Consider the following 26,112-nt stretch of genomic DNA (forward strand, 5'->3'; position numbering starts at 1 on the left):
TTACAGCTGTTTCTTCTTACTGAGTAACGGACATGCTCCTCCGCCCCTCTTCATCTTTTGCTCATGATTCTTTCCTCACCATGCTTGGGGTGGCTTGATTCAGGTGTCCCCCACAAACTTGTGTCCTGAATGCTAGGGCCCTGGATGATGGCAATTAGACAATTAACGCCTCCTGGAGGCAGTGTATTGTTGAGGGCGGGCTCATGGGTGTTATACCCAGCTGCCTCTTGTCAGTGTATGGCACACTCTCCTGCTGCTGTTGCCATCTGATGTTGGCCAGGAGGGGTTGTCCACCCTCTGCTCATGCCATCGTTTTCCCCTGCCATGATGGAGCTGCCCCTCAAGTCTGTAGGCAAAAATAAACCTTTTTTCCCCCACAAGCTGTGCTTGGTCAGGTTTTCTTCCAACAATGTTAACTAGACTACAACCACACCATTAGCTTAAGGTGATTTTTGTCTCCTCTGACTTTCTGATGTAATCAATGCTTCAATATTTTTTTAAGTATTTATTTATTTGAGAGAGAGAATGGAGATGGACATGCCAAGGCATCTAGTCACTGCAAACGAACTCCAGATGCATATGCCACCTGGTGTACCTGGCTTTACGTGGGTCCTGGGGAATCAAATCTGTGTTCTTTGGCTTTGCCAGCAAGCAATTTAAAAGTTAAGCCATATCTCCAGTCCTCAGCTAGGTTTTGATTGTTGGGTTGGGAAACAACTAGGAAACAACTATTTGGAGAAGTTTATATTCTTAACTTTACTATTGCTTAACCCTTCCTATCAAACCTCACCCTATCATTGTATTTATTAATATTTTTAAATATTATATGTATTTATTTGAAAGAAAAGGAAAGAGGAAGAGGAGTTGAGAAAGAGAGAGGGAGATGCTGCTGGTGCATACCAAGGCCTCTACTCATTGCAAACAAACTCTGGACACATGAGCCACCTTGTGCATCTGGCTTTCAGTAGGTACTGGAGACTCAAACATGGGTTCTTTGGCTTGCTGGTAAACTCCTTAACCACTAAGCAATCTCTCCAGCCCTGTTAATCCTTGAAAAATGTCTTTTCTTTTATTCTATTGTACCACTCGTCAGGATTTTTTTTTTTTTTTAGTCAGTAATTCAGTACCCAATACATGCAAAATCTATGAAAGTAAAAGTAGTGGAATTGATGAGTTTATTTTAGAACATATTCATATTTATATATGTGTGCAAACAGGTACACTGTGCCTTTTTAAACATATATAGAATGAATGTTGACAATGCTTACCTTTTGTGAATAATGTAAAAGATACATCACTATGTTAAACAAGGTAAAAGTAGTACCTAGAATATGTGTCTTGCTTGCACTTTTACATGAATAAAGACAAGGCACTAAACATGTGTGGTTTCAAAATCGCTTTAGAAGTTTCAAGTTACCAAACTATGATCAGTTAATCAGGGATCCAAAGCAAGAAATGATTATGAGATCAACCAGAAGCTACTGAGCTCATGTCTGAGCCGCCAGGTCCTCCAACATGTCCACCAAGTGTCCACTAATTTCTCCAGAACTCATGATGTGACAGGTGCATCTGTCTTACCTTTGCAGCTCGGGGTGGTTCTTGGACATACAGTTCCCAGTTTTGAGCCCATGCAGGGTGAGAAGCTCTCCTGTGGTGACAATGATCTTCTTTGGGTCATGTCGCTTTCCACTTACCTCACCCACTTGTCTTTTTTTAAATTTATTCATTTGTTTCCTTGAAAAAGAAAGAGACAGAGGGAGAGAGAGAATGAGAGAATGGGTGTGCCAGGGCTTCCAGCCACTGCAAACGAACTCCAGTCCCATTGCCACCTTGTGCATCTGGCTTATGTGGATCCTGGGGAGTCGAACCAAGGTCCTTTGGCTTTGCAGGCAAACGCCTTAACCACTAAGCCATCTCTCCAGCCCACCCACTTGTCTTTTTAATATATAGCATGTTTATATCCATCTGTATATATATATTTTTTTCCAGATTAATACAATAAAACATTCCTCAGAAAAAAATAGAAATTAATTTGTATGAGTTATCATATATAGTGTTATTTAATATGTGTGTACTCTGTGTGTGAATTATGGCTGGGCCTACATGAGCAGTGTGACCTAAGGAGAAATAATTAATTTTTTTAATCAGATAATCAAATCTGTAAATAATTCCAGTCTTGGTAAGTGTTATGAAGCGTAGGTGTGGAAAGTAGTAGGAGCAATCTCACAGAGACATCTGGTGTGATGAATTGGGTGAAGTGGAAGATGCTTGAGTTGGAGAGCTGAAGGCGTGGGGGAGCAGATACGGTGAGAGTGGACCCAGGACCCTGGAGGAGGTGGTAAGGAAAGGAACGGCATGGGCATAGACACTGAGTTGAGTTGAGGGAAAAAAGGAGACCGAAGGGAGATCACACTAATAATGGTACCAAACTGCCTGTATTTAATGAATAGAAAACTAATTTTTAAAAAGTGTTAAAAAAAAAGAAGGATATGAATAAATTTCAAATAACTAGATAAATAAAATTTTTTTAAAAAAAGAAAGAAAGGAGTGAATTGCTGCTGGTGAGGTGGAAGAGCCTCTTATAGGCAAGGCCCTAACAGGTATTTAGGCAAGAATGAGATTTGTGTCTATTCAAGAACGGTGGGAAGCCACTAAAGGGTTAATGGAATAAGAGCAAATTCACCATTAAGCTGCAACTATAAACCAAGCATGGTGCACACCTTTAATCCCAGAACTAGGGAGGCAGAGGTAGGAGGATCACTGTGATTTCAAGGCCAGCCTGAGATGACAGAGTAAGTTCCAGGTCAGTTTGCACTAGAGCAAGACCCTGCCTCAAAAAGAAAAAGAAAGAAACACAAAGAAAGAAAGAAAAGAGAAGAAAAAGAAAAAAAGAGAAGGAGAATGCCACTCTAGTAGCTCAGGAGATTTCTCGGTGGGTAAAATGCTTGCCACACAGGCATGACTGCCTGAGTATATATGTCTACCACTGATATAAAAGCCAGGGAAAGCAGCGCATGCCTTTAAGGGAGGCAGAGAGGAGGATGCCTAGGGCTTGCTTGCTTGATAGCTAATCTAGTCTAGTCAAATCAGTGAGTTCTAGTTCCAGCAAAAGACCTTGTCTTTAAAAAATAAGGTGAAGGGCTGGAGAGATGGTTTGGGGTTAAGGCACTTGCCTAACCACCAGGATTTGATTCCCCAGTATCCATGTAAAAGTAAGTGCACAAAGTAGTCCATGCATTTGTAGCAGCTGCAGGCCCTGGTGTGCCCATTCTCTGTGACTGTCCCTCATCTCCCTATCTCTCTCTCTGGTTGCAAATAAATAAAAATTAAAATATTTGCTATTAAAAAAATAAGGTGGAGAGCAATTGAGAAAGACATCTAATATTGACTTCTGGCTTCCACTCCACACACATGCACATGCACATGTGCAAACAGACACATACACTTGCAAAATGGTCACTATGATGATAGTGGAGAAAATGTATTTGTGGAGGAAGTTTTGGGGAAAGAGCAGGTAAGAGAGCAGGCTGGGATAAAAAGGGTTGATGAATATGGAAACAGAAAGTGACTTGAACAGAGATGGTGTCCCTGCTCAGGGACTGGGTTTTCTTAAGAGCAGTCACCTCAGAGATGTTTCTTGGGTTTCTGGATGTGGTAGTTTGAATGTCTGACCCCCACAAACTTAGGCTTTTTATAAAGCTTGTCACTTGGATCTCATATTGCCTGGCTGGATGAGGATGTCACTTGAGGTGGATCCTGGGGTCCAGCAATGGAAATATTTACTTTGTGCCATTATATGTTTGAAGTATATAACTTGTTTTGATTTTACAGGACTCACAGTTAAGAGACAGTCTTAAAGTTGGTAAAGCTTCTGAGACTTTTGAAGTTGTACTAAATGCATTTGACAATGTGAGGTGGTCATGATTCAAGTGGGGACCAGGGACAGAATGTGGTAGTTTGAATATATGTATCCCATAGACTTGGGTGTTTTATTAAAACTTGTTATTTGAATCTTTCATCTCCTGGTTGGAGGGAAGTGTCACTAGGAGGTCAGATTCAGGGGTCCAACCTTAAGGTGTGTTTGGGGGAAGATCTGATTTCCAGCCCAAAGATATGCGGAGAGTTTTAATGAGATCTACCTGAGTTCCTTGTTTGTGCTTGCTGCTTTTGGTTTTATGGGCTGTTTTGTTATTTTTCTCTGCTTAGATGTATGGTAGTGGCTTCTTTCACCATTTGATGAAATTTCCCCTGATCTTTAAGGTTGAAATAAATTACTTCCTCCCCTGAATTGTTCCTGGTTTGGATGTTCATCCCAGCAATGTGAACCTGACAGCAATGGAAATTTGGTCCCAGAGAGTAGGTAGCTGATAAGATGAATCTGACCTTGTGGATTTTGGTCCTTGGAACTTGTGTCTGGAGGGAAAATATATATATGGACTTGGTACTTCTAACTGCAGAAACTGTAGAGTACAGTTAGCCAAGATTTATGGGCTATTTTGGTGAGAATTGAAAAATGCTTTAAGAGAATTGTATTTGTAGGTTTTTCTTATGAACTCTAAAAAGAGGTGGAAAGACCAAAGAGACTTTTGTTAGAACTCTGCTGCTGGCATAAAGGCTGGCTGTGTTCTTCTGTCCATGCCAAGAGAGTTTGATCAAGGTTGAATTTGAAAGTAATGGACTAATATGCCTGGTGGAAGATATAGGCCTGGGATGTAGCAAATTTAAAGTTGGAAGAATTTTAAGAAAGTTTATAGTTACTGGCACAGAGTCAGGTTTTAGGTTAATGAAGCTGCCATCCTGAAAGATGGCCAACTACGTACATTGAAATAATGGAAAGATGCCTGAGGTGATTCCAACCCAGAAAGACTGAATGCTATAAATGCAAACTCTTTGAAAGGAGATGACTGGAAAGGAATGAACCTGCTCTTCAAGGATATCATATTTCATCCATGGATGAACAATGTGGCTATACTGTTACATTCTAAGTATTGATTTTGGAAGAATGAAAAATGCATGGAAGTCAGTCATGAAGTGCGCAGGCTTCCACAAGCTGCTGCTCAGATACAGGGGCTCATGCAGCAGGGTGCGATGTCCCTGCATGGCCATTGAGGCCATTGTCTGAAGTTAAATAGGAGCATCTGCTGAGACAAGGCATGAGAAACAGGATATTCCTGCTTTAAAGGCTGGAAAGGTTAATGTATGAAGCTGAAGACCATGGTTTGCAATGGAGACCTGAAGATATTTTGGATATACCAGGACTGTGCAAAGGTCACCTTGGAGTGCTCTTGGCTCAGGATACACAGTTTCCCCTGCCTGTTCAGCCCAGCTGGAGGGATGGAAGTTAAAAATCCAGAGACTGTCATCACTGGTTATGAATGTCAGATTTGAACTGCAGGTGATTGATGTCTACCTGATGACTAGTCCAGTCTCTTTTTGTTGTGCTGTATGGCAGTGGAAATGTTTACTCTGTGCTGTTTTATGTTGTTTTGATTTTACAGGACTCATAGTTAAGAAACAGTCTTAAGGGCTGGAGAGATGGCTTAGCGGATAAGTGCTTGTCTGTGAAGCCTAAGGACCCGGTTCGAGGCTCGCTCCCCAGGACCCACGTTAGCCAGATGCACAAGGGGGCACACGCGTCTGAAGTTTGTTTGCAGTGGCTGGAGGCCCTGGCATGCCCATTCTCTCTCCCTCTCTCTATCTGCCTCTTTCTGTCCCTCTCTGTCTCTCTCAAATAAATAAACAAAAATAACAAAAAAAAAATTAAAAAAAAGAAACAATCTTAAATTTTAGAAAGCTTATGGGACATTTGAAGTTGGACTAATTACAATTTACAATGTGAAATGGTTATGAGCCTATTAGGGGCCAGGGACAGAATGTGATAGTTTGAATACATGTACCCCATACACTCAGGAGTTTTATTAACGCTTGTAACTTGAGTCTTTAGTCTCCCGTTAGAGGGCATATCCAGGGTGTGTTTGAAGACGGATCTGATTTCCAGCCTAAAGATATGCAGAGACATTTGAGCGCAGGCTGGATTCCTGCTGCTTGCTGCCCAATGGCACTTGTTGCTTTTGGTTTTTAAGAATTGTTTGGTTGTTTCTCTCTACTTGGATGTGTGGAAGAAACTTCTTTCAACATTTGATGGAACTTCCCCTGATCTGTAAGCTTGAAAGAAATCCCTGCTGCCTCTAAACTGTGCCCAATTTAGATGCTCATCCCAGCAACATGAAACTGACTAAAACACTGGTTCTTGACAAAATTGATGTTCACACCATTTCCTGCCTGAGGCAACACTTTTGCCTTCTGTGGCATCTAATGAAGTACAGACAAGTATTTCTTATTGTTCTGAATGTTGGACCTGAGATCACATGAGCCAGCATTGAATCCTGAAACATCATTTTTTTTTAAGTCATTTACTGAGGATTTTGGATATTCCTATAGAAATAGAGGTTTCAAGTCATCCAAAATAATCTCACATTTCCCAAGGCCGTGGCCCTTCTCTGTTCCCCTCCCCCTCATAATCCCACCTCCGTGAAAGTTGGAGCTAACCAAAAATTGATATTACAAGGCTGTCCATACCTCCAACACTTCTCTCTTCTCTTCTCTGCCCAGTCCTGTAGAAACTCATTGGGATTTATTTATTTCAATCTAACAACATGTTTCTCCTTACTCATTGGATATGTCAGCTTCTTTCATCACCCACCACAGAACCTTGGGTGCTATCCAAAAAAAAAAAAAGTTCCTTTAGTTCTCTTACTGCCCCCTTTGTACTTGACACCAGTCACCACAGGTAGCTGCGTGGATGTATAGCTGCATCTTTGTACAAGAAGTTCTTCATGGAGGGACATCCAGAGCCCGAGGTCACCGCCCAGGAGATGGAATGATGTATTGAGCTCCATCACTTTCCTTAGGCAGGGACTGCTTAGGGAGAGTCCACATTGGTCTCTGGGCAGCATAAGCCTCACATCCTGTTGTAAGATTCCTGGGGGAGGGGGAATCTTCCGTGGTGGGAGACCCACGCCCAAGAACCAAGACCGAGCCACTGGATGCAAAGGCAAGAGGCAGCTTTATTGTTCACGCAGGCGCCTACGGGCACTCCAGTCCTTCGAGAGGCTGAGCGCGCCGGGCAAGGGGAAGGGTCTCTTTTTATAGGGTTAGGGAGAGCAGAAGCAGGTTTACAGAAGCAGAAGCATGATTTCAGTCCCAGCTCTGGTTACTTATTAATAGACTTGGGGTCGGTAGGGATCCTTTTTTTGTTTTCTTCTTGGAAACATCCTGACAGGGTTATCTATAGTACATTAGGCGGGGTCAATGGTCATGCTATGGTCACAAGGTTGTCTGCCTGTCTGCATCTGGGGGCTGTTTTGGGCTCCTGGTATTTTTCCATGGGTTTTACACTGTTTGTTGTACACAGTGTATGATGCCATCAACCTAATAATTAGCAGATCTCCACTGCAGATCATCAGGCCCTCCACTAATTTAGCATGAGCTCTCTGTTCTTTGCAGTCCTTAACTTCATGCTCTGGGATAAAGGGCAGCACACCATAGTAGTCCAGTCTACAACAAGTCCTCTTAGGAATTACAACACATAACCCACCCACCTCCTCTCCACAGATAGCTTGCTTTCTTTCTGTTTCTCACACCTTCCGTCCCTCCCTCACTTCCTCTCACCCTTGCCTTTTATTTCTTTTTCTTTCTTTATGACGCTAGGGATCACACCCAGAGTCTTGTGCATGCCAGGCAAGCACCCTGAGCTACGTTTTTTCTCTTCTGAATTTTTTAAAAATTTTTTTGTTCATTTTTATTTATTTATTTGAGAGCGACAGACAGAGAAAGAAAGAGGGAGAGAGAGAGAGAATTGGTGTGCTAGGGCTTCCAGCCACTGCAAAGGAACTCCAGATGCGTGTGCCCCCATTGTGCATCTGGCTAACGTGGGTCCTGGGGAATTGAGCCCCGAGCCAGGGTCCTTAGGCTTCCCAGGCAAGCACTTAACCGCCAAGCCATCTCTCCAGCCCTCTCTTCTGAATTTTTAAGTCAGGTTTCCCTACATAGCTCAGGCTCATCTTCAACTTCTGCTCAATATAGCTAAGCCTGTCCTGAAGCTTGCAATCCTCCTGCCATCACCTTCCAGGTACTAGGATTACAGATGTGAACCACCACCCCCGGCAGTGCCTGTAATTGATGAGATACCTGCCCATCCTCCGCTCCCCCACCCATCGCCGTTCCCTCTGCATCTTGGGAAGCTGTAGAGGCTTGTTCCAGTGGTCCTCCCGTGTCTTCACTTCCTGCACGTGTTCCAGAAGCCACCCTGCCGCAGCTGTGAAGATGGTTGCCCCAGCTTATAAACCTGATTTTTACCAGATCAAACCAACAAGTCCCCTGGGGGTTCTCCTTTAATTCTCTTAAGTACTTAGTACAGCACAAAAGGCCCCGATCTCCTGCCCCACCAGACCTGCCAACCCCCTTTCCCCTGGTTCCCCTATAGACGTGTCGTTATGCCATCGTCTAAGTGCCTGCTCTTCAGTGAATGTACCTGGCTCTAGAATGGATTCCTCTTCTTTTCCCCGCCAGAGGAACCTACCCTTTAAGATTGCCCTCATGTGTCAACCTAAGAAAATCCTATGATGACTCCAAAACTGACTCCGGACGCCTCCGCAGTGTGATCTCTTCCCGTCACTGCTCTCCACACGGCTCTGTGATGGACACTTATTTGCAGGAATTCTCACAGGATTGTGGACCCCAGGAAGCTAGAAGCTTTGCCATCATCAATACAGAACTTTCCCCCAACACTGTCACAGCACAGAGGAATCTAGAAAGCACACAGAAGGCCCAGTACAACCCGATACAACTAAATGTTTCGGTTAGTGTTTACATTTAATGCATAAATAATAGGCATCCAGTGGATATTGGCTAAACAGAAGTCATAAGGGCTGTATGCATGAGTCTGAGTCACCGAAGAAATGTTGATAGAACTCCACAGCTCTCTGCCCCAGTTCCTAAGCCCTTAGGTATTTAGTGAGTGACCTGTATTCAAATCCTGTCTTTACATTTTAGTTCATCTCCTACAAATGTTTCTAAGAAACTTACCCTCTGGCGTTACAAAATTATTCCTGCTCAGCTACAGTTCACGTTCTTGCTAACTGACTAACTGAGCCCCTCCTCAGACTGTCTTCCTACCATTGTGGGATTTGGGCTCAGGAAATTGTGCTTACATGAGCAGACCTTGCTTCCTGCCCTCTTCTTCCTTGAAAACCCTAATGTTTCACAGTTTTGATTAATTCTAACCCCTGTTTATGCTATGAAGTGAAATTTCTTCTAAGCATTTCTACCCTTATTCATGTTGGCTTCTGCCTGTTGGCCTCAAGTTAACTGTAAGTGCCAGGACCACTTAGGGAGAAGTTGAGTACACTGACTGTATTTAATTAATATTGATCATTTACTGATGTTCTAGGTTTTTAAAGATGTTTATTTAACAGGTAACTCAGTGAAGTGACTCACATTGACAATCTAAAACTTTGTGTATTAACAAATGCTGGAGACAGGCCCTTAAGTTCTAAGAAGGCATTTGGGACTAGGCAGACATGGTTGTTGCTGTTCATTCCAGAATTTAGAGCTTCGTATGAAATTGGAGCTAATCATGCAATAGCTTTTTGTATATTTGGTGGCAGGTAATGGAGATATGATCGGAAGAGGAAATACGGAGACTCAGACAGAACCAACTAAGCCTAGCTCCCTAATGGAATCCCATGGAGTGAGAACTAGGGACACACGGGCCTAGCCTGGAGGTTCGGATGACCTCGGAGAGGCTGGCACCAGTGAGCCAGTGAGAAGGGAGGGATGGGAGAGAGCGTCCAGTGTCGCGGCCCTAGAGAGAGCCAAAGTAGGTAGTGAGAGATGGTGCCTTAAGGGGGAGCAGAATGATTAATGTGTAGTCATTATGCACCAAGTGTGCTGGCTTTACATTTGCTCCTTCTCTGGATATATAGTAGAATTGAAGGTTTCTTTTTATTTTCTTTCCCATGAATAGGCTGTAATCTTCAGCACAATTTTCTCTAGCCACTCCAAGTACCTATAGCATTAGAATGAACAGTACAGTAAACAGTATAAACCATAGTCACAACACTAATTCTCTGTGGTGTTCAAGTTCAGGGCACGCACCCAAAAATAACAGCAGTGCCTTTACATGGCAGCACATTTCAACCATAAAGAAGAGCAAATAAGAACTTTAAAAAAAATGTACCTGGGGGCACTGGAGAAATGGCTGAGTTGGAACAGTGCTCATCATCCAAGAATTAGGAGCTTGGTTCAGATCCACAGAACCCACACAAAGGCACAGAGCACCGTGGCATGTCCCAGAACTGGGCGCACGCGCACGCGCACAGACACACACACACACACACACACACACACACACACACACACACACACACAGGAGACATCTCAGGGTTTTGCTGACTCACTTAGTCTAGTTGAACTGATGAGGTCCAGGCATTGTGAAAGAGCCTGTCTCAAAAACTAACATAGCTGGGCTGGAGATGGCTTAGCAGTTAAGGCGCTTGCCTGTGAAGCCCAAGGACCCAGGTTCAATTCCTCAGGACCCACATAAGCCATATGTACAAGGTGGTGTATGTCTCTGGAGTTCATTTGCAGTGGCGGAAGGCCCTGGCATGCCCATTCTCTCTTTCTGTCTATCTGTGTCTTTCTCTCTAATAAATAACTTAGTGTTTTTGAAATAAGGTAGAAAGCAATTGAGGAATATATTTGACATGGAACTCTGGCCATAAATATCTATGTTGGTAAAGTAATAATATATATGTATGAAAATAACATAATGAAGCTCATTATGCTATGCACTGATTTAAAAAAATTAAAATATAGGTTCCCCTCTCCCTCTCTCTGTATACACGCACACACACACACACACACACACACACACACACTGTGTGTGTTGATTTTGGTTTTGGTTTGCAGTATGAGGATGTAAACCACAGGCTTATACTTGTAAAATGATGTGTCCCTGTCCAAAATGCTAGCCCCTAACATGTGATGTTTCTAATCATCTCGAACCATTGGACGGACAAAAAGCTGAAAATAAAGTGGGATGACTTAATTTAATGACTATGGTTATACTCTATATGGCCAGAGGTAGAAGGTATCTCATGTACTGACATCGGGACAAGCCTCAATATGCATGAGAATCTGAGTACAGCTAGCACTAAGAAGGAAGCAGTATTAAAGATTATTTTAGATTATCTTCCACATGTTTCTATGTAAGAGCATTCTGATATTTAATAATGTAGAGTTATTTCTAAACTAGTCTTCATTCAACAAGTGTCGTAAGCTGACTTACTAAGTAATCTGTAGCTTATAGATGGAACTATGGTCTAATAATTTTATGAGATAACATAAAATGGACTTATAAAGAGAAAGTATATGTACATAATTATTTTTATTTTATTTTTCCATAATGATTTCTAATAATCTTGGTATCAAATATTGAATCTTACTAGAGAAGAGAAATTATATTGCTCTGTGAAATAGACAGCTCTGATTCTCGTCAGTATAAAGCAACCTCTCTTACGTGGGGTATGAAAGCACCAGAGGACTCAGTAGCATTTCTGGTTTGCATTGAACAGTGTAGTAAGTGACGCTGTCATGTCTGAGATTGAGGAGAGGCCGCCACTCCATGCCCCCTGCCCGCCCCCAGAGCAAAGTCGGAATTGAGAAACCCTGGTCTGGTCAAGCACTTTCCTTACCCAACATCAGAAACTGTGGCCAATGGCCATATAGCAAAATACAAATTGTGGAAGCATAGGCTTAAAGACTGAAGATGAACACTGCTCATTTTTATGTTGATGACACCATCACGGGATTTGAAACACGACTGGTCAGAATGGTCGATGTAATAGTGACAAACCCAGGGCAGGGGAACCCTGCAGCCTAGGTACTTGCATTATTCTTGGTCCCTGGATAATATTAATCCCTTCACGTATGGTTTAGGATCTTTGTACTATGTTGGTCTTAGTGCCTACAATTAACAGGCTAGAGCAGAAAATTTCCTCATGAATAACTGTCACCCAGAAAGAGGGAGGAAAAGCATAATAATATTTTATATGTGTGTATATGTATGGTGTGCGTGCATGCATGTATACATGTAAGCATTGAATTGGGCATGCACATGATTGTGGGGGCTACATATCCACATTGAGTGTCCTCTGCAATCACTGTCCACTGTCACTGAACCTACAGCTCACCCATTTGGCTAGGCTAGCTAGCCAGTGAGCCCTACCTCGGGAATCTCCACATCAACTAGGATTGTAGTGCATGCCACTTTTCTTTGCCCGTGAGTTCTGGGAGTCTGTATCCAGGCCCTTATACTTGCACAGCAAGCATATTGCCAACTGAGCCATCTTCACAGTCCCTGTAGTGATATTTTTATAATCTATGGCTGGCTTTGTTGACAAGAAATTCTGATTTGTATAACCCAGTTTGGGAGAGAAGAGGGGGTGGGGAGGTCTGCTTTTTATAACTTTCTTCAAGGCAGAGTAAGAGGTGGCAGGCAGGACAGAAGGCCAGAGAAGTGTTTCTGAGGACTATATTTTGGGTATCATAGTCTGAGCCTCTCAATCCTGCAACTCAGAGATCTAGGCTTGCAGAATAGATTCTGTGCAGCATCATTACGTGGTTAGGATAGATGTGAAAGTAGATATGTTGGAGTCGTTTTCAGTTATGGACTGAGTTTAAAAATGGGAAAGAAAAGATCTTAGGAGCGTGACCCCAAGGCATATCCACATTTGGAAGTGAAAGAATGAGCAGAAGTGTTGAAACAAAGGGAAAAAGAGGAGGGAAGACTAGAAGAATGTCACAGGGTGAGGCAAGAAAGCCCAGGATGGAATGATCCGGCTGGTCAAAGGGAATACTGCTAAGTAATCACCCAATTAGAAAACGTAGTATGGGCTGGAGAGAGGGCTTACTGGTTAAGCGCTTGCCTGTGAAGCCTAAGGACCCTGGTTCGAGGCTCTATTCCCCAGGACCCACGTTAGCCAGATGCACAAGGGGGCGCACGCATCTGGAGTTCATTTGCAGTGGCTGGAGGCCCTGGCATGCTCATTCTCTCCCTCTCTCTCTCTCTCTCTCTCTCTCTCTCTCTCTCTCTCTCTGTTTGTCTGTCTCTCTCTCTCCCTGCTCTTTCTCTCTCTGTCTGTTGCTCTCAAATAAATAAATAAAAATAAACAAAAATTTACAAAACGTAGTATGATGACTGTGGCAAGGCTGTAGGCACACCCCAAGGAGAAGTGCCTTCTCGAGGAGAAAGTTAGTGAGGAAATACATATATATGGTGAAAGTAATCTTTCTAAAATTTGCATGTCTTACATACTTAAATAGCAAGTCATCAGTGGCCTATAATTTGTGTTGAGGACCTGCCTCAAGTCATTAGATATTCATTCAGGCTACTGAAAATATTTCAGAACGGAAATCACATTCTCTTAACCTTAACAGTAGGCAATTAAGGTACAAGATTTGAGAATCGAGTTTTAGAGCTTAAACTCAAAGACTTGGGAGTCATTTTTATTTTAAGACATCTGGAAAGTTCTCATATGTTTAGGAAGAAAGCCAAAGTAAGCCTGAAATTGGGTGAATGTTAAAACCTGCCACCTGCCCCAGATGAGTAAGTGCTTATAAATAGAAGAACTGGTGTTCCGGGTCATAGTGGTATAGTTTCCTTTCCCTCCATGTGATGTGAATCACCCAGTGCGAGCATTTCCATCTGACATAGCCATCAGTCTCAGTAGAGTACCTTGTAGAATCCACTGTGTTATATATAACCACCAGCTTGTCCTTTGCTTCAGCCTGGTATGTTGTTTTTTGTTTTGTTTTGCTTTTCCTTTTCTTTTCCTATCCAGCAGTTAGTACTAAGGCCTAAAACCCTTAGTTACAGAACAAAGTGGCTTAGGAGTAATGGAGCCTGTGTGAGGCTAAGGGAAGAACAATGAACATTCCCAGCAAGCTTCCTGCCTAGATGCAGGTGCAGGAATCAGGAGGTCATGAATAATGCATGACATGCAGATTAGGTGGTGCTTTCTCCTACTGGGGTTTCAACTTTGCTACCTGCCTGGCTGCTAAATGTGGAAAGAAGGCAGATGATAGCAAGTATCACAATTTAAACACTGAGCTCAAAACGCTGCATCTCCTTCGGAAGAAATAACATTTAAGGTACAGCTGAAGGATAAGGGCTGTAGTCTGCACTTCGGGTTAAAGTAAACTCCCTTTGAGCAGGAAAATATTTCCTGATTAATCTTTTAAGAAACTTAATAATTACTAGTTCCTACACATAATGAGAAGTTCTACCTCCAAAACTGCTAAGCTGTTCTAGAAAGTATTCACCTATGTATTTGATCTGTGATCAATGAATGCTTTTCTAGAAGATGCACACATCTAGAAAACACTGCAACTGTACATTAACCAGGTCTTGTTAAAAAAAATAAATGAATGATGTGGGTGTGCTGTGATCATTAAACCTTAGGTGGTGAAATTGACCATGTTGAAAAAACATAGCTTCCTTCTGCTATGTTGAAGGAGGGGGCAGTAAAAAAAGTCAAAGGTTGAAAGGACAGGGTGTGAATTAAGATTACTTCTGAAAACAAATTCAGACTCGGGGAGGGACAGAAGGAGAGCTGACCAGGGTTTCCCACATTTCCATTGGATCAGGAGGTTTTATCTGGGGAGTTTCTTTTGATTCCGATGTTCATTTTGGGGATTATATTTCAAGCAGATTTAAAAGAAAGAACGAAAAAAGTTATTTTTTCTATTTCGTATGTCTGAGAGCCAGTGTCTCTTTCTCTCCCTCTCATTTGGGGCACTGGAATATGAGCTGGCTTTCATTTCTAACTGAGTCTGTCATTTCCGCCGGGCCGCAGTTTGGCCACATGCCAAGACCAACAGGTGATCCTTGTAGCTGCGACACAGCAGGAAGTGGGGCGTGCTTGAATGAGGCAGTTCACCAGAGGGGCTGTCTGGCCTCCCTCCATCCTTCGGCATAATTAACACCCCCTCCCCCATGCTGAGCAGAAAATCTGTGCTGAGCAGCTCAGCTGCAGCCGTCATTGAGAAGTCTGGGAGGGAACAAAAGCTAAAAGGGATGGGGAAGAAATCAGCCTTCCTGTGCAAAGTGCACTCAGCATCCGGCTTAGGGAGGCTTCAGTTGGTCCCTCAGAAGTGGCTGCACTGCCTTTCCTGGTCTGATGTGATTTTTCACTTGCTGCACAGCCATGCAAGGAGAGGGTTCTAATGCACTAAAAAGCTGCTGGTTCTAACAAGGCTCAAAACCAACTTAAAATGTTTCTTTATTTACTTCCCTAGATCTCAAAAAAAAAAAAAAAAAACAAAAACAAAAAAAAAACCCTAGGAAAGTAACCCAAAGCAGGAAGATGGCCCGAAGAAAGCTGGAAGTAGGACATATTATTTGGCCAGTTTGTATATTTGGGTTTTATGTCTGTTTTAGAGACACAGTCTCATGTTAGCCAAGGATGACCTTGAACTTCGGGTCCTGTAGTTTCCACTCCCCTCCCAAGCGCTGGGATTGCAGGCTTTTGCCACCATGCAGGTTGTATTTGGTGCTAGGGGTCGAAATCTGGGCTTTGTGCATGCCAGGCAAGAACTCTACAGAGCAAGCTATATCTTTAGCCCCTGCTTTGCCAGGCAGTGACTCACAAAGTAGGGGAGGTCCAGCAGCCTTGCCCTCCGACCCTGCCTGACTCTAGCCTAGGCAGTGCTCCCTTCCAGTCACTGAGGAATAACGGGACATAAAGATTTGCTGGGCAGTTTAGGGACACAGGGCTCCAAATGGACTGAAAGTGAGACGTGTTCTGGATCCTGTAAGGAAGGGTCCAGCTTTTCCTTCTTTCTTCTTCCCTAAAGGATTTCTCTTTCCTAAAATCCTAAAAGATCCTAAAAAAGCTTTTCTTCCTAAAACAAAATGAGGATAGGACTAACACTGCAAGATGCCTAGAGTCCTGGCATGGGCCCTGGAATGACCAGCTCATCCCAGTCCATTAAAGCCTTATGTAAGAAACCCCCCAGGAGCTGTGTGCTGACTTTACTGAGGTCCCCATTTCTGTGGTCCCAGCCTGCTATCCAGGAGATAGCTCTCCCTTCTTCTCATAAATTCAACAATAGTCTATGGAGTTCATTTGTCAAATTCACGAGACAAGAACCTGGAAGCTATTGACTCACTGGAAGTTTTGTGACCATGAGCATCTGTCACCCTAACTCCTCTGTGTTAAAAGCCCAACCAAGAGTCAAGAATGACTATGTCATTCACAAAGATACCCCATATTCTGCCCTCATGACCTAGCTAAAGCTTGCAATCGACTTTGCCCTGGACCACAGAAGGCCTGTCTCCTAGAAATAACGGCTCACCTCTACCTCCTCTTCCATTCACACGCTGTGCTTCCAGAAATTTGGACAACATTCTGTGATTTTCTTGGGGTGAAAATTTAGATGTTGACGGAAGGAGCAGGCATGTCGCCATTGCTTTGTGGGCACAGACGTCAGAAGGTCCATCAAGGGCAGATGGGGCTGTGCCTGCCAGGCAGAGACTGTCTTCAGTAACCGCGTGGTGGGATGAAAGAGTGCATCTCTTCATTGAAACGGTTGGTCTTGCACTGGGGAATTTCACAGTGAACCTGGAAATAGCCTTGTTATCTTAGGAAAGAAAACAAGCCTTCGGGTTAGCTGGCATGGAGTTTAACTGCATCGACTTACTAAGAGGTGATCAGGTTCTGGGGAAGGGAGGTATAAAGCAAACCTAGAAGAGGTCATTTATAAAACAGATGCCTTTTTTCCAGTTGTTACTTAGAAAGAGGATTTTTTTTTTCAATGACTGACTTGCTCTCATCTGTCTACAGGGTACACCCATCCCCAGTGTCAAGGGTGCGGGGAAATCGAATGAATAACCAGAAGTTTGCTTGGTGAGTATGCGGATTCAGGTATAAGCATTTGTAAGTTTTATAGGATTTTTAGAAGAGCTTGGTTAAAATCATGAGAAATATTCCCATTGTTCTGTAGGGAATGCATTCCTGCATTTCTACTAATGGGATCGGGCAGTGTCATTTACTGGGAAAAGTTCTAAATTATATTGATATAGTTTCTTTCCAGCCAAACTCTTCATTCACCAAAACCTACAAATGCAACATTTTTTTCCTAATAGATATAATCTCATTTCTCACTATTATCCACTTATCATCTTTTTAAAAGAATGTTTCTGTTTGGAAAGTGAGATTTAATTAATAACTCAGATTTTTCTCAAGTTCCAATTGCAACTTCTCATGAAAATTTTTCAGTTAATTAGCCTGTGATATTAATTTTGGTAATTACTGTTTAGATAGTACTGCCTCAATTTTAGGTTTAAATATCTAGGGACTCTTTTTGTTTGTTTGTTTGTTTTGCTTTTTAAATTCAGGAAATGCTAAAATCTTTAGTCAACTACTTCTTAGGCAAAAACTAATGTTACTTTCCATAAATCACCTGAAAAATTGTTTCAACCACAAAATATTTGATTATTGATTTCTTAAAGAAATCATTGAAAGGGCTTCAAAAATATTTTACATGAAACAAAAATAATTTTGATTCAAAAACAAATCCATATTTTCTTACATTGTTCTTTTCCAAGAACAATCACCTTCTAAACCCACATGTATCATTAAAAAGAAGATATAAGAAAGAACAAAAGGGAAAAAATTGAATTGTATACACTATGTTACTTCAAAGATGGAGAGAAATGGGATTGGAGAGATGGCTTAGCAGTTAAGGCATTTGCCTGCAAAGCCAAAGGACCCTGGCTTGATTGTAAGCCATATGCACAAGGTGGCACATGGGTCTGGAGTTCCTTTGCAGTGGCTGGAGGCCCTGGTGCACCCATTCTCTCTCTCAAAAAAAGAAAGAAAGAAAGAAAGAAAGAAAGAAAGAAAGAAAGAAAGAAAGAAAGAAAGAAAGAAAGAAAGGAAGGAAGGAAGGAAGGAAGGAAGAAAAGAAAAGAAAAGAAAAAAAACAGATATAGAGAAATGTTCAGCTCTCTGTCTTGCTTTCTTGTATTATATTTAAAGTTGTCTTTCGATTAAAAGCTATGACATGATTATGAGATAATTACCAAAGATTCAGCTTCCAAATTCATTTCATTCATAAATCAGGATTATTTTTGGACCCAACATAATGACACTGAATAACACCTAATCAGCTCCCCTCCCTCCCCCCATTAAATCTAGTTAACCTTCACAATAGTTTGGTGATGTGTGAGATATTTCGCTTTGCATTTTCACAGAGGGGAACGGAGCACCAAGGATGCAGTCAGAGCTTGCGCACTGCTCCAAATCTGCTGGTGCTTCACGGTGTCCAAAGCGTGTGGTCCCATCAGACCTGGAAATCTGAGGGGACAATTGCTGGGTGAGGGTCACCACATAAAAGAAAAGGGAGAAAGTAGGTCCCTTTGGGACTGCATAGGATTTTATATTCTGTCTCCTCTCCAAGTGTGTTGTACTAATAACACTTCATTACATGGAGAGAAAGTGAGATGCTATAGTAAACAATACAAGCCAGGGTGCAGGAAACATCTTCGGTCCTGAGACCCGTTTCTGCCACGGGCTCCAGCAGTGGCTTATTCAGAAGCACTGAGTAAAAGTGACGCATTTTCTTTCCTTCTCTTTTGTCTTGCTAGACTATTAGAGTAATGATAATTTGGTCCTACACAATTTATAGCATGTCATTTGCTTAGTAAGTTTAAACTACTTTTGTGTCTGGATAAGTAATCCGTGATAAACAACAACAAAAAAAAAAGGATTTTACCACTAGCCTTGAGAAAATTCAACTTGTATTTATTTAACAATGTTTATTTACAGTTGCAGGCGGGCACTGTTAGAAGCACTAGATTAGAAAGATAAATAAAACATTATTTCTATCCCCAAAGCTGACTGCCTTGTAGGGGAGGTGTGTGTGAGAAAGAAAGAGAGAGCACTCCTAAGTCCCTGGACATGCATTGATATAGCTATGCACACATACATATAAAGAACATATAACATCTAATTAACACAATATGGATTTTGCTTCATGGAAGTATATTTATAGTACAGTGTTCAGAGGGAGAAGTTATCAACTCTCTTTAAGACCACTTTGAGAGCTATAGTAGAATAGGGGAAAATATAAAGGAAGGAAGAACTTGGAAATGCATTCCATGCTGGAAATGTAGCTTAATGGTAGAGTATTTGCTCAGCATGTTCAAGGCCCTGGATTTGATCCTAAGCACTAGTGGTGTGGAGGGGTGGAAAGAAAAATAAATATCCATTCAACTGAAGAAGGCTTTTGAGGGCTGGAGAGATGGCTTAGCAGTTAAGTGCTTGCCTGTAAAGCCTAAGGACCCTGGTTCGAGGCTTGATTCTCCAAGACCCACATTAGCCAGATGCACAAGGGGGCGCACGCATCTGGAGTTCGTTTACAGTGGTTGGAAGCCCTGGCGTGCACATTCTCTCCCTCTCTTTCTCTCTCTGCCTCTTTCTCTCTCTGTCACTTTCAAATAAATAAATAAAAATGAACCAAAAAAATTAAAAATTAAGAGAAAGCTTTTGAGTAACAACCCAGAATTAGTAGGGATAGCAGAGAGTTGAGCTGCTTCAAGCTTTATACATTGAATCAGACATGTACAATATTAGAGACATTTCTAAATTGACTCTAGCAGAAACATCAGTGAATTTAATACTTAATATGTGTACTTTATTTGGTCAGGAGTTAGCTAAAATATCTATAGTCTATACTACCTTGATTCTTTCTTCAATAAATATTATGCCGCTGGTCTATGAAAATAAATCACTTGGCCAGGAAGAAGCTCAGTGAATCACTGAGCATGTCCTTCTAGTGAAGTGATAAATGCATGTATTTCTTTATAAAATGTTGACTGGGGAAACTCATAAACTTTAAATACTCACCTAACAATAACGAGAAAGGGAAAGATACTTGCTGTCCTCCAAAGAGAAGAGGAGGATTATTTGTAGATTTAGATCTCAAGTCCATCACTCACTGGACTCTGGCTCCCGTTAGATCCTCAAATAGGATACGGGAGTGTTGGGAACAGTGATTTGCTGAAGTTGGATTAGCGAATGCTCCAATCCATTTAAACTTTTCATGCAACACAAAATTCCAATTCCATAGGACGTGAAAAGGTTTCAACTTCCCCCATGAAGTCAGACATAGATAAAATATGGCATGCTATGTTCTAGACGTCAGTAGCTGTGGCTGACAGCTCCTAAGCTAGTGTTTATTATTGAGTAAAGATGGTTTAAAATTTTAAGTAGAATTTTTTTGTGTTGCATTGATACAAGTAGTGGTATCCCCTGGCCTCTTTCATGGGAGCCTTTCTTCTGAAGCTTAAGAAATATGCAGACCAGAATGGTTTTTCAAACAAACCTGCTGGAACCAAAAGAATATGTTCTCATAGGGTCCATACCTAAGATGGGAAGGAGAGCGCCAGCACCCATAGGTGTCCAGTGACAGATGTTAGCTCGCACTGGACCTCCGCCGTGTGCCACTCTCAGTGATTAAAGAATGCCAGTAAGAACTCCTTACAGGGTTTAGTGCCACCCTGAGAGAGAAGGCCAGGGTGGTCGGGGGAAATGGCTCAGTGCCTGAAGCTCTCGCCACTCAAGCTGGAATAGGTCCTCAGCCCCCATGTAAAAGCAGAAAGCCAGAAACCATGGGTGGGGGGGGGGGGTCTGTAATCCCTGCATGTTTACTCACAGCTAAGTGTGAGGTGGAAATGGGAGAATTTCCTAGAAGCTCATGGGGAGGACAACAGAGCAAGAATCCAGAGAGAGACGGAGAGAAACCCAGCCTCAAATGAGGTGAGCAGCCTTGTCTTCTATCCTCCACACACATATTGTGACAGGCACACACACACAGACACACACACAAGACCATACACACACACACACACATGCACGCACACATGCAAATAAATTTTAAATATTGTATTTACTTATTAGAGAGAGAGAAAGAGACATCCAGAGAGAGAATGGGTGCTCCAAAGGTTTCTAGCCACTGCAGATGCACACTAGGCACTTGGACCACCTTGGCATCTGGCTTTAAGTGGGTACTGGGGATTCAAGCCTGGGTCCATTGGCTTCACAGGAAAGCTCCTTAAACTGCCAAGTCATCTCTCCAGCCCCAAACAAACAAAAAAAGTTTTAAAGACTAGACTATTGTGTAATTCACTTAATATAGAACTAGCCAAAAATTGCAGTGTACCCACCAGAATGTCTCCGCCTCACAGCCCCCGCACTATGGAAGTGCGTGGTTTGCAGATTGTCTTGTTGTTTTGCGTCACATCGCTCCTCTTTCCTTCACCAGTGGCCTTATGTGGAAGTGAGCATGCTTTCCGTCATGGCTTTATTAATTGTTTTTGGAGGGAAAACATTTTCCTTCTACTCACTTTGGGTTCATTATCAGGGGCCCTGCTGGTGAGATGAACAAAGGAGCAATAGGTTACCAAGAGAAAAACTGAAGACGAATTTGTGAGCAATGCATTGCATATATCCACACATACACACATGCATACACATACAGGGGCATCCCAGATGAGCACATGCATTGCGTATATACACAGGGGCTATCACAGATGAATGATTCAAATGAAACCTTAGCATTTAGGGATCCAAACAAAAGAACAGTAATTACTTTTGCCTGTCACATAAATAGGAAGACTAGAGCTTAATCTCTAGCACCCATGTACAATCTAGGCAAGGTAGTTTGCACCTATAATCCTAGAACTCAGATGATAAACACAGGATCTTTAGGACCTGTTAGCTAGCTTTTCTAGCCAACTGGGTGAGCTGCAGATTCAGTGAGAGGCCCAGGTCTGAACAAATGAGGCAGAGAGTGATTGGGGAAGACACTACACATCAACATCTGGCTTCCATATGCATACACACACCCCTACACACACACACCTGCATGCACGCACACACATACACATGCATACCACCACACATGAACACACACACATATGTTCACATGCATACTTACCACATGCACACACACATATATACACATGCATGTGCACCACACATACATACATACCACACGTGCACACATGCACACACACACACATACAGGTGACAGGTACAAATAGTTTTGTAGATTGCATCTGTGTTTCCCTTTGTTGGGTAGGAAAGTTGTTTGTGGTTAAAACTGGTCCTGCCTTCTTTTGGATTTTTTTGTTTGTTTGTTTGTTTGTGTGTTTTTTTTTTTGTTTTGTTTTTGTTTTTGGTTTTTTGAGGGAGGGCCTCTCTCTGGCGCAAGCTGACCTGGAATTCGCTGTGTAGTCTCAGGCTGGCCTTGAACTCATGACAATCCTCCTACCTCTGCCTCCCGAAAGCTGGGATTAAAAGCACGCGCCACCACACCGGCTTCTTGGTGGAAAGGGGAAGGGAGATTTTCCCATGTTGGCCTCTTTCCATTTGTCTTGCACTTACAATGATTCCTGTGTCCAACACATATATTTTAGGGAAGCTTATTTTTACCTTTCTCTGCATATATCCTGTTTTAGGAAACTTGCCATCCTTGGATACAATAATGCCAAGGGAAAAAAAAATGCTCTGCCCTCTTTGGGACAAGTGAGAATAATTTCTTATTCAAGTATTGGATTCAAAAATAGACTCTTACACTTTTCACAACATCTCATTTAAAGCTATTTGGATCTCAAAGCCAGCAAGAGTGGGCATTCCCGGCCTCCACTGCTACGTTCTCCGAGATATGAAACAAATCTGGAATGTGCGTTTCATTGCGTGTGGGTCGAGCAGAACATGGCCAAGCGGGCCTTGGCAGGGATTTTGTTGAAAGGGCACTGAAGGCTGTAGAAATGCCCAGGACTGGTGTGCTTGTTCAAAGACAAGAGCTTCTGCTAGAGCTCGCCTTTAGCTCTCCCTCTGTCCTCCTCTCACCTTCTTCCATCCCTGAAGGTGTAAGGGACTCGGGAGTTTATCACCGTTTGCTGGTCGTGGTAGTTAGGAACAGTCCCCAGAACATGTGTGTTGTAGTCGGATTCACATTGCTGGTAGAAATCATCCAACCAAGAGCAGCTTATGGGAAAAAGAGGTTTATTTTGGCTTATAGGCTCAAGGGGAGCCTTCATGATGGCAGGGGAAAATGATGGCCTGAGCAGAGGGTGGACATCAGCCCCTGGCCAACATAAGATGGAAAACAGTAACAGGAGAGTGTGCCCAACCCTGGCATGGGGACACTGGCTATAATACCCATAAGCCTGCCCCTAACAATACACTGCCTCCGGGAGGAGTTAATTCCCAAATCTCCATCAGCTGGGAACCTAGCATTCAGAACACCTAAGTTTATGGGGACACCTGAATCAAGCCACCACAATGTGCTAGGGGCCATCTGACAACACTGGTATTGGATGTCATGTAATAGAGACTTGATGAGTTATTTTATGATGACATTAAAAGAGCATTTCTGGGGCTGGAGAGATGGCGTAGCGGTTAAGCGCTTGCCTGTGAAGCCTAAGGACCCCGGTTCGAGGCTCGGTTCCCCAGGTCCCACGTTAGCCAGATGCACAAGGGGGTGCACGCGTCTGGAGTTCGTTTGCAGAGGCTGGAAGCCCTGGCGCTCCCATTCTCTCTCTCTCCCTCTATCTGCCTTTCTCTCTGTGTCTGTCGCTCTCAAGTAAATACAAATTAAAAAAAATATATTTTAAAATAAAAGAGCATTTCTGAAACAGATATGACTTACCAATTGTATACTGCCAACACCAGTCTCAGTTACAATTCATTTCTTATCAACATGCTTGAGATTTTATGTAGCCATACACACACACACACACACACACACACACACACACACACGTACCAGTTTTCATAAAGTCTCTTAAGCAAATTATGCATTCTGGATGTGAATCACACTTAGCATTTGAATGTGTCTAAGTCTTATGTCACAAGTTTTTGTAGAGGGCAGAAAGTGCCTTTTCACATTTTGATGTTTTAATGTTAGATATACATGGTGCTACCGTGAACTTAAATATTGATGCATGCAGTTATAAATGTTACAGATGTCTTTATGAAAAAGCTCTTTGAGAGATATACATAGGATCCTTTGATACCATAAAAATAAGATTCTTTCTTGTTTGAATTTTTGCCTTAATACAGAAAGGCACTCCGAAGTGTTGCTATTGGAAACCGCTCAGAAACCTAAGGTAGAACAACCCCTTTAAGGAGGGACAAAACATTTCCAAATTGCTATTTTCTGAGCTGTAAAGGAAATGGGAGCATCTCCCACTTAGGTCAGCCTCCTCAGTTAACACATGTACAGAAATGCAGCATGTCAAACTCTGGCATAAATCCAAGTCCCCACACACCTTCCCAGCACTCTTTCTACCATGTGGAAGTAGTCTACCAAGGAGGAGAGCAATAGACATGCTGAAGATTGGATAAAATCAATGCTTTATTCATCACAAGCCAAGCAGAAGGCTTTTGCCAGGGAAACTCCCATTCGATTGATATGTTGAGCCAACAGGAGACACGAGAAAGGCTTGCTTGATGAAGACATCGCTGTCACAGCCTGTTGCATATTCCCTGCCATCATGCTGACTACCAAACTCCAGACACGTACTCCATCTTGTGCATCTTACTTTCCATGGGTACTGGGGAATCAAACCCAGGTTTTAGGCTTTGCAGGCAAACGCCTTAACCACCAAGCTATTTCTCCAGCCTCATTATGCTCTTTTAACTACCAGGGTTTTCTACTGTCTTCCTTGTTGACTTACAAAGCAAACACGCATTTTATGCAGGCTTCAGTATGTGAAAATTCCAGTTCCCAAAATGCCTGCTCACTGTGGGATATCTTTGACCCATTTGCATTAGCAAATAAGAAACAGGAGGTTGCCTTAATGTTTGGTTTGGAAACATGCTTTCTCCAGAATTTTATAACAAATTCAGAAAATCAGCCACAGCTGATATAAAATCAACCTGTCTGTAGGTTCGCTGGATTCATAAGTTACAATAAGAAGAAATGCCATGAAGTGAAACTGTACCTTCAATTCCTCCAAATTTGTCTGCTTCTTAATGGTAAAATGATGTGTCCTTTATGTAATTTTTTTTTTTTTAAATTTGAGAGTGACAGACACAGAGAGAAAGACAGATAGAGGGAGAGAGAGAGAATGGGCGCGCCAGGGCTTCCAGCCTCTGCAAACGAACTCCAGACGCGTGCGCCCCCTTGTGCATCTGGCTAACGTGGGACCTGGGGAACCGAGCCTCGAACCAGGGTCCTTAGGCTTCACAGGCAAGTGCTTAACCGCTAAGCCATCTCTCCAGCCCCTTTATGTAATTTTTGATACTGCATTTCAATAGATAGCTTAGGCTGACCTTGACCTCATGGTCCACCTGCCTCAGCACATAGTGCTGAGAGTACAAGCATGCACCACCACATCTGACTTATTAAATTTTTTAATAACCTCAATGTCCTCATCACATTTAGCTTAGGGACAAGTATATGTACTTTAATCTTGGTTCCATCTTCCAAATTGAAATTATTAAAAAAAAAAAAAAAAAAAAACTTTGGTCTAATTTTCTTAAATTCTCTGCGATATAGGATTTCAGGAAAAGACTCTCCTGATTAAACTGGCTCTCATTCCTTTTGTTATCAGTTGATGTGGTCTCTAATATCTCTTTAGTCACAATAAGGCTGTTGTGGGAAAGAAATTTAACAAGGTTGTTTTCTGTGATTATTTCCTTAATTCTATGAGAATCAGAACTGCGAGATTATGCTGGGCCACAAAGGTCACCAATTCAGAGATCTTTTTCCGATTACAGGTTCATTAACTTGTCCTGGGGTGACATGAACAATTGTCTACTCACCCCAGAGAGTGTATCAACAATGAGCAACCCCCCCCCCAACCACCAAGCCTAGCTTGGTAAACCAATGAGCTTATTGGGCTTACTTATGAGAGCATAGGTGACCCCAAACAGTTGTGTCATTGAAAAGTATTACCCCAGAGGATGGTCACTGCTTCCTAGCTGCATAGATGGAGTGCCCCCTTCAGTTAATCTTCCATAAGCTTGGTCT

The 26,112-nt window shown here is 42.4% G+C and overlaps 1 protein-coding gene across 7 annotated transcripts in view; it reads left to right on the top strand.

Annotated features, from left to right (window-relative positions):
* Window positions 1–26,112, top strand: part of Klf12 (Kruppel like factor 12) — a 479,766-nt gene that overhangs the window by 385,685 nt on the left and 67,969 nt on the right. For all 7 annotated transcript variants that reach the window (XM_045145262.1, XM_045145261.1, XM_045145263.1 and 4 more), the window contains one exon: window positions 16,908–16,970. In XM_045145262.1, the coding sequence (XP_045001197.1) occupies window positions 16,908–16,970 (63 nt within the window). The remainder of the gene's footprint in view (window positions 1–16,907; window positions 16,971–26,112) is intronic.

The sequence above is a fragment of the Jaculus jaculus genome, chromosome 3, assembly GCF_020740685.1.
Source record: "Jaculus jaculus isolate mJacJac1 chromosome 3, mJacJac1.mat.Y.cur, whole genome shotgun sequence".
Taxonomy (NCBI): Eukaryota; Metazoa; Chordata; class Mammalia; order Rodentia; family Dipodidae; genus Jaculus; species Jaculus jaculus.